Source organism: Podarcis bocagei, assembly GCF_964188305.1.
Source record: "Podarcis bocagei genome assembly, chromosome: 5".
Taxonomy (NCBI): Eukaryota; Metazoa; Chordata; class Lepidosauria; order Squamata; family Lacertidae; genus Podarcis; species Podarcis bocagei.
Window position 1 is genome coordinate 63642328 of NC_138129.1, and position 9445 is coordinate 63651772.

General features: G+C 40.8%; 1 protein-coding gene and 1 long non-coding RNA gene across 3 annotated transcripts in view; one reads left to right on the top strand and one right to left on the bottom strand.

The window, feature by feature from the left end:
- Nucleotides 1–2929, top strand: part of ATG4C (autophagy related 4C cysteine peptidase) — a 27017-nt gene extending 24088 nt beyond the window's left edge. For both annotated transcript variants that reach the window (XM_081193841.1, XM_081193840.1), the window contains one exon: nt 318–2929. In XM_081193841.1, the coding sequence (XP_081049967.1) occupies nt 318–488 (171 nt within the window). In that variant the 3' untranslated portion in view covers nt 489–2929. The remainder of the gene's footprint in view (nt 1–317) is intronic.
- LOC308586844 lies at nt 2502–8036 on the bottom strand. Its single transcript, XR_014008094.1, has 2 exons — nt 7468–8036; nt 2502–7031 (listed from the first exon to the last, which is right to left on the bottom strand). It is a non-coding gene; the product is annotated as an uncharacterized lncRNA (long non-coding RNA).
- Nucleotides 8037–9445: the final 1409 nt, after the last annotated feature.

Sequence of the window (9445 nt, forward strand, 5' to 3'; positions counted from 1 at the left end):
ACGAGAGAGCTGAGTGGGTATGATTTGTTTATCATTTGTTTCACTTTGGGTGTAATTCTACCATGCAAATAAATGGGTGTTCTAGGTACAGATCTAGTGTGCACACATCTCTGATGGGGAGATGTGGCATTGGGAGGTGTGCCACAGACATGAAAAAGATTTATTTGGGATGATTTGCATGCCCTTTGTGCAGTGTTTTCTGCTTGGTGTTAAAAATGAATGCTCAGTTGACAATGTACACATAGTTGGAATAAGAGCAGTGCAATGTTCTTTGTCTTCTAATCAATGTTTTCCTCTGATCCTGTGTTTAATTGTAGATCCTGAAATCCTCATCTAAGGAGAACTACCCTTTGTTTACCTTTGTAAATGGGCATTCTAGAGACTATGATTTTCTGATGAGTCCAGTCCTGGAAGAGAGAACCCTTTTCTCTGAGGATGAAAACAAAAAGTTGAAATGTTTTAGTACTGAGGACTTTGTCTTGCTGTGAGGACATTTTATTGTATTTATTCATTTGAAATATTTATGCCCCATCTTTCCACCTGTCAGGATCAATAATGTGGCTTAACATTTAATATTAAAAACAACAGATAAAACAGTTAGTCAGCTTAACCAAAAACATCAATTCACAGAAAGATAGAAATAAAGCAATACAATTATCCAGGTCTGCTACTGATGATCAGTTCCACCAATGCGTTTTCTAAATCCCAAAAATTTGGGGAGGTGGGGGAAGAACAAAAAAACCCCTCTTGGAAGGGAATCCCACACACTAGGTACCACAACAAAGAAGACCCTGCTTTGCATAGTTAGTCTCAACATTTCTCAGGGCAGGGGAGTCAGAGCCAAGTTTCTAGCTGTGGCTCAAGTGAAGCCACTGCACCTCCTAGCAGTGAATTCTGGGTGCTGAAGATTCACACATGGGCTAATATGTACTGTACTTTACCTGTCTGAATTGCCTGAGGGAGAAGCAGACAGGTGAAGCAAGTCCTGCCCTGCCCCCCCCAATCCCATCTCATGTATGAAGTGGCATCAAGTTGGGATATTTTAACTATCGTTTGGACAGCCCTTCTTCTCATAGCGAACCCACAGTGGTGCAAGAGGTGGCCCTACCTAAAGCAGATGTATGCTCCTAGGTGTACATCTAGGTGTGGTTTATCAGTTTGCTTTGTGCTTGATGGGAAGCAGTAGTCTTGGTGCGTGTGAAGTCTTGGCATACCTTCTTGCCCTGAAAGCAACACCAAGATCTGTAAAGGCGTTGTTGGCCTGGCCTCAGCAGCTGACTTATTCTCTAGACGTTTGGATTTGTCCACCAAGCTCGCCATCCCATAGTCTTACCTGCTGTGGCAGTTCCAGAGAACAGTAAGATAGCAATTTCCCTTTGAAAATACATGTGTTGCGTTCTTCAGGTTTCAGATTTTGCCAACGTGTTGTTTTTTTAAAACACACCCTTTGTAAATTTATTATTTTCTTAGATTTTCTTAGATAGTTGATGAATAATGAAATGATGTCCTGGTAAAGGAATAAATCATTGTTTCAGCTCAAATATGGTAGAATATTGAAGGTTATGTGCCAGAGTTACTTTCTCTTTATGGTTTGCAGTGTAATCTAAACATTCCCTATTCAAATCAGTTTTTTGACATTGACACCACATATTTTTGGGGATCCCTGATTCAGAGTATCTGTGGTGAACTTCATTCAACCCACTAAAAGGCAGCCGGACATGTGAGGTAACTTATATGGCGAGTTTGCAGTATGGATTCAAATCCATTGAGAACAAGTATTTAGGATGTTGTCTTAATTTAAGATTAATGTGGATAAAGAGTCAGCAAATAAAAATATTAGTGTTACTCTGTCTGAACTCCCATAATGTTTAATAACATAATCATGAAGTGCCACTTCCAGTGTGCATCTTGCTCAAATGTGCATCTATTTTAAAAAACAACAACCAGTAATATGGATGCGATTGTGAAAGCTGAGCTATGTAAGTGCATTAAGGTGCTGCTTAGCAATATTACCTTATAATGGCTAGTCATTAAGATCATAGTGGAACCTTAATAAGAAGAGCTAATACAGTATTGGCTTCTCTCACAATTTGAAAAGGTACGTTACCAATAATAATCTGCAACCAATCACAGTAGACACAAACAGTTATTACACGGGTGCTGTGTGTTTTGTTTCCTGTCTCCAAATACAATTTGGATTCTTATAATATTAACACTGTAGCTTGTAAATCAAAGCATATAACTGCAAGGTGAGAAGTTAACAGCAGACACGCAAGAGGTGATGATCTGGTTTGTGATACCTCTGGCCACTGATGTACATTTAGAAGTACCAGTCACTTAGCATGTAAATCTCTAACAGCAGGCTTAATTTCAGCGCAGCATATTTTAAGTGCACACAAATAATATGGGGAAGAAAACTGTTGCTTTCTTAAATGTGAAAATATTAAATGCTCATGCCTTCATTTTAAAAATGTATCGTTATTCCTGGGATGATTCCCCCCCCTGCTTTCTAAAGAAACAAGCTATGTAAAATGGCCTGGCTATTGGTTCTGTTTGTTGTAACCCAACATTCTGCTGCAGTTGTCTTGTCTGAATAATAAGCTTCCTGTGCCTCCTTTTTACAAGGATGACAAAAAGGACAGTTTATAGACAAAGCACAAAACTTATTTGAACTGTGCCCAATGCAGCTAGATGGGAAACTTGCAAGTCGAATGATGGCTCATTCAGTGGCAAAATGTTTGGGAAGTCATGCAGTGCAATCTTTTGTGGAAGTAAGTTCCAATGTGTTAAGTGTGGCTTACTCTCTAGTAAGTGGTAAGCAAACCTAATGCACAAACGTTTTATTGGTACATGACAATAATGGTAGTGTATTAATTGTAGTATATCTGTATATACAGTTGTATATTTTTCACTAAACAGTACAAAAGACCATTTGTGCATTTCTGCCTTCTGTGCTTCTAAACTACTAATGTTATTCACATTCCCTTTATACCTTTAGTTGCTTTTTTTTTAAAGAATGAACTTACCTTTTGCCATTTGACTAGCCCCCAAAAGGAATAAAACTTAACTAGATTGTAGTTTATGAAGGAGCAAAGTTCTCTATGGCAGATCAGTAAGACTTTTAACTTACCGTATATACTTGAGTATAAGCCGAATTTTTCAGCACATTTTTTTATGCTGAAAAAGCCCCCCTCGGCTTATATTCGAATGAGGCGGGTAGCAGTGGTGGAGGGACGAGCGGCCTGAAAGGAGCCCTTTCAGGCTGCTCCTCCACCTTTGCCGCTGTTGGCGGTGGAGGAGGAGGAACGAGCAGCCTGAAAGCAGCCCTTTCAGGCTGCTTGTTCTTCCTCCACTGCTGCTGCCACCACCAGGTTTGTAGTGCGGTGAATCAGCTAATACTCAAGTCAATAAGTTTTCCCAGTTTTTTGTGCTAAAATTAGGTGCCCCGGCTTATAATCGGGTCGGTTTATACACTCTATCAAGAAAACGCAACATTCTAAAATATAATCATTTTTTAGAACCATCAAAAGACATTTTTTTCCTCTGTCATGTAGAGCACTTGAACTAGACATTGTTTGTCAGCTAGTAGCCAAAACAAGGTGTGCCATACTTCTATCTCTTCATAACAAGTGACAAAAGGCCTTGAAATTTTACAAATAATCAGATCACCAAGCTTAATAGCACTGCTATTGGGGTGCGGTTGGTATTAATCTTTTCCATTCTGCTTAATGTTCAAGTTGACTAAACTACTGAAATATTTCTCTGGGTTAGCATACTCCAATGCATTCCCATGTAACTTGGAATGTCAGTTTTGCATTGTGCCACTGCCTGCTCTGGCCCCCATCCTAGCTTTGGGACATTCACAGATTGTCCTAAAAGTTTGTGTTACAGTACTGACAAGTTAAATTACTAAGTTACTATAAATTAATGTTTTTCAGTAACTACAGGGGACTTTAATTTGAAACCACGTTAATTACATGGTGATTCTCGTTACCTCTGCTGCATTATCTCCTTGAAATCTCTGCAATTAATTTGTGTCGTTACTGTTGTTGCTGCTGCTGCTTTCAAACACAAACCATCCTAGCATTCATTATCACATACCCAGCAGTTTGCCTGGTGTTTTTCTTTTTTTCTTTTTAAAAGGCATCTTATAAATAACACCCTAGTTTCATGCCATGATATGTTGAATGAAGATGTGGACACACACTAGGATTAAAATGACCAGAACCTTACTGAGAGGCAATAGGCAACATAGCTAAACTCTGTAAGAATAGTGCAAAGAGGAACTCTTAATATTAGTAGGCCTGACCAGTTTGGGGGAGGCATGGGGTTTCCCAGTGAAAACACTTCTTGCCCATTAAATATAGGCCATAAAGCTGTTCCTCCCAAGGGAGAGAACCAAATTTTTAAACAGGGATCACAACCCTCATTGAAAAGGTTAACTCAGACTTTGCAGAAAAAGTAGTGCTTCCTGTACAAAGCCACAGGGTTGACAGTAGCCTCGGAAAGATCCTGCCCATATTCATCTTTGCATTTGTTGTCCGCAGATCCTGTGCAGAAGCCCACCTCTTTAATTTAATGTAAACTCCTGGGGGAGTTTTAAAATCCCCGTTATATCCTGAAAACCTTGCCAATCAGTTCCAGCCCTCCCCTTTTGCTTAAGTTATGATCGTCAAGATAAATCATCATGTTGGAACACTGTTCCTCCACCCCCTGCCAGGCTTTTCCATACAGCCAAGGAAGCATTGCTTCACTGCGTGCCCTGAATGCTGAACCAATGTGTCTGTGGCCCTCAGCTGCTTTTGGAGGGGACTCTGAATACTACCTTATCTTTTCATATTGTGGACATAGGGAGGAGAATATAGCACATTGACATCTGATGCAGGAAATCTGTAAACTGGGTTTGTATATATAATACCAGCAAGTGCCCACAAGCACCACTTTGATGTAATCCCATCCCCCATCCAAAGCTGCTTGTGACGGCTACTCCAGCAGTTTTTGCATAAACTTCTTGGAACAGGCCAGTGGCTGCAAGTGTCCTTAATGACACCCTCCTGATCCAAAATTTGAGGCCCTGAACGTGGTCTGTTCTACACCCAAAGGTGCAGAGGGCCTGATAACCTGACCAGCAGATAAGAGCACTTCGCCTTCACAGTGATGACTGGTTTGCAAAAACTAAGTAGACAGCCTGCTAATTCTGGAATTCACCGGTGGGTTGGGGGTCCAGAAGAAAAACAACAAATCCTTGTAAGGAGGCCTTTGCAAAACTTGAGCTCTCCAGATGTTTTAGATTACAACAGCCCCAGCCAATCCAGTGTGATAAGAAATGATGGGAATTGTAGTCCAAAACTTCTGGAAGGCATCAGGTTGTCAAAGGTTGTTTTTGGTCTATGCAGCAGGACAGTGCTACAAGTACTCTCAGAAAGTTCTACTAAAGCTGTTAAAATGCCCTTTTCCCATCAAGGATAAGTCAAGCAGTTTTCTACCTAGAGGCATATCCCCTCTGAGTGATGGACCTTTGCTTATAGTCTTTCATGGCCATGACTCGTTACAAACAGATCCCAAATTTTATGATTCAGGCAGTTGGTTGAGTAGATCTCAAAGCCAAAGCAATTGTTCCTACAGTGCAGATGCAGGGTGTATTTTTTTAAAATCTCCCTGTGTGGAAAGCCTAGATAGGACTTGAGTGTTTGTACCCAGTCTCTCAACTCGACAGGCAAACAAACCTTGAAATGGATCAGTGGACGTGAAGCAAAAGGTAGGATTTGCAAATGGTAGCAATCTGAACCCCTTTGCACAGAGCTTTCTGAGCTCCACAGCTTAAACAGTGGGATGTTATTTTTTCGTGCGAATGCGAATGCTTGTTTTAATAGGAGCGTGGCCTGGATTTCTCTATCCAGTTTTTTTTTTGGGGGGGGGGCGGGTGGAGTTACTTGCCTAGTAAACAAAGAACAGTAGAATTGATTCTGTCTTCCCTCCCCCCCCCCTAAAAAAGAAAGATGGTATGAAGCAATAGCAGAGTAATGTTAATTTGTAACTTATTGGTTAGATTACTTGGATTCTCTTTTTAGGGATTGGGGTACATAGCACACCAGGAATGCACAGCATGACCCCTTGTTCTCAGGATTTTTTTGTCAGCCCTACATGAAAGAGGTTTTGTGCTGGGATGCTCCACTCTGAAGCTGTTCTCTGTTTCGCATGTATTTACAGAGATGTATGAATATTTGATTAATGAGTCATGGTCTCTGGAGAAATTTAATAACTCTACTGCTGTACAAAGCCAGCTCCTTTACTGGTAACACAGCTGCCAAGGGTGTCTGTGACACTGAAGCCCTTTCGGGATCTAATGTATGCTGGGAAGTAAATTCTTTCATTACAAGGCGAGACATTATTCACTCCCCAATTTTGAACTTTTGCAAGCTCACTTTGCTGGCTCTGATTTGTAAAGATTTTCCCTGTGGAAACTAATCTGCGGCATGTGAGCTTTCTTGTTTTGGCAAAAGTTGATGGGGAGGCCAGGTTGCAAAGAGACACATCCTGTCCTCCAGCATGTCAGAGGAAAAGACGTTTCCCTTGTATTCTTGCAACACCTTTACTCTAATCTGAAAGATCACTATCAAATGATGTATGTTAAAAACAAAACAAAAAACAAAGCACTTGACCTAGGTTGGCATGCATAAGAGTTCAAAATGAATTTCATAAGCTGCAGCAGGGGAGCTGCTAGCTGGGTCCCTTAGTCTGCATTCCTATACAGTGGTACCTTGGGTTACAGACGCTTCAGGTTACAGACGCTTCAGGTTACAGACTCCGCTAACCCAGAAATATTACCTTGGGTTAAGAAGTTTGCTTCAGGATGAGAACAGAAATCACGCGGCGGCAGTGGGAGACCCCATTAGCTAAAGTGGTACCTCAGGTTAAGAACAGTTTCAGGTTAAGAATGGACCTCCAGAACGAATTAAGTTCTTAACCTGAAGTACCACTATACATCTTTATCTCCGAGTAAGTCCCATTGAAGTCAGTTGGGCTTACCTCTGGGCAAACCTGTTTCAGAAATTTCAGAAATAGACTGGAAAGAGAAGCTGCTGAATTGCAACTCATTACCAAACTTAAAACCATGGAGAGACCTGGTCTGAACAAAGACATTGGATTCTTATCTCATTATACATGACTAAGCCATTTTTCACCTTCTCACCCCTTGCCTTTTCCTGTAAGACCTATTGCAGTCGTTAAGAGTCGTCAACAGGCTCATCTCAGCTATCTGCCAATCTCCCATTCCCACCACCCTTCTGAGTAATACCCCTCCCCACCTTCTCACTATATAGAAGGATCTGGCAACTTCTGTTTCAGTGTATCTGAAGAAGTGTGCATGCACACGAAAGCTCATACCAAGAACTAACTTAGTTGGTCTTTAAGGTGCTACTGGAAGGAATTTTTTTTATTTTGACTATGGCAGACCAACACGGCTACCTATCTGTAACTGTATAGAATTGTGGGGTTATACATGTGTACTAGAATGTCATTTTCCTCATGCTTCCAGCATAACCCTCTGTGTGTTTACTGAAAACTTCAATGGGTAGCTAGGTGTAGGACTGCAGCTTTTAAGATAACATGCGGGAAAAGAAAACTGAAGCACAATTGCTGTGGTTTGGTGCACATTTGACTGACCCTGGTAACACAGAGACAAATGGAGCTCATGATATCTGAATAAGGTTGCAATTGGAAAATTCTGTTGTTAATATCGGCCAGGAATGGTGTCAAGGGTTTTAAAAACTATGGGGATCCAGTGTGTTGTAATGGTTAGAGAGTTGGGCTAAGGAACTGAGAGAGCAGGGTTCAAATCTCCAGTAAGCCATGAAGCTTACTGGGTGACCTTGGACCAGTTGCCATCTCTTAGCCTAACCTACCTCACAAGGTTGTTGTGAGGATGAAATGGGGGGGGGGACACACCATGTACACTACCTTGAGACCCTTGGAAGATAAAGGTGGTATATAAGTGTAATAAATAAATAATAAAACTAAACAGAAAAAGACAGTGTCTTTTATTTCTCCTACCCACCTCCCAGCCAAATCAAACCCACAACCTTGTTAAGATACTTTACTGGGGGAGGGGGGAGTGTGTGTGTGTTTGTTTGGGTGGGAGGAACAGCTATTTCGGATTGTTCAGCATAAAATGTGGTAAAGATATGGAAACAAAAAAGAAATCAATTTAACGACAACTCAGACTTAAGAAATCTGAGAGAAAATTTCATCCGTATCACTTCTCTGTCCTAGGAACCTATGCTTTATTGCTTGTCTTAGCATAAATCTTAGGTTTTTCTCTCTCCCCCCTCCCAGTTTTGTAGTTTCTGTATGGAGAAGTTAACTGCATTATAATAAAGTTTTATGTCACTGAATTTGTGCGTTTTGGAGGCTAGTTTAAGTTTGCGTGCGCTCTCTCTCTCTCACACACACAGAGTGTTTGTACATTTGGACTAAGCTGTCATATAGGGGATGAAAACAATGCAATGTAATCTATTACATGGATCCACTTGACCCGCATGCACATCATGTCTGTATTTGTCATGTAAATTAATCTTCTCTTAATGAAGGAGTTGGGAATCTGTGGTCTTCCAACTGCTGCTAGACTCCACCTTCCATTAGACCCAGGTCAGGGATGATGGTGGATGCAGTTCAGCATTACCTGGGTTGCCTCAGGTTCCTCACCCCTTTTTCAACAGTAGCAAACAGCACACCAAGTCAGACCATTGGTCCATGTAGCTCAGTATGCCTGCACTGACCAGAAGTGAGGATTTCAGTCTTGGCTCTTTTCCAGCCTTACCTGGAAATGCTTGGGATTGGTTGAACATGGAACCTGGGGGGGAGGGGGAGACACCTGCAGTGCGCATGTAATCAAAAGCACCAATCTTTGTATTTCTAATTTCAAACTAGTATTGCTCCTTTTTCTTTTTTTGTATGGAGATTTCCACAGGAAATTATTCACTGCCCGTTTTCTCATTCTCCAATTTTATTTCTAATATCTCGGAAAAGGGATCAATTCTCACTTAGAAAGTTAGGTAGAGATTTTAGTGGTGTTACTTCAGCTAAACTACTTGAAATAATGGGAAGAAACACTAAAGGAAAGGAAAAGGAAAAGATAAATTTAGTGCAGAGGCTTTCACGGGGAGTTTTAACTGCAGCTTAGAATTATACATGCTATGCAGAATTTCCTGCAACTCCTTCTCCTTAGGGCCACAATGCATTACAGCAGACGTATAATGAAGCTGCTATAAAATCTCTGGTAATTAAGGGGGATTTGACAGTAATTGCAACAGTGAATCAACTTAATTATTACCTGCTTCAAAGAGAGCTAAACTGATGTTATAATCTAACCTTTCCTACTTTTAAAATGAGAGATTAAACAAGTATGTGTAGCATTTAAGAATTAAATCTGTTGAGATAGAATTCT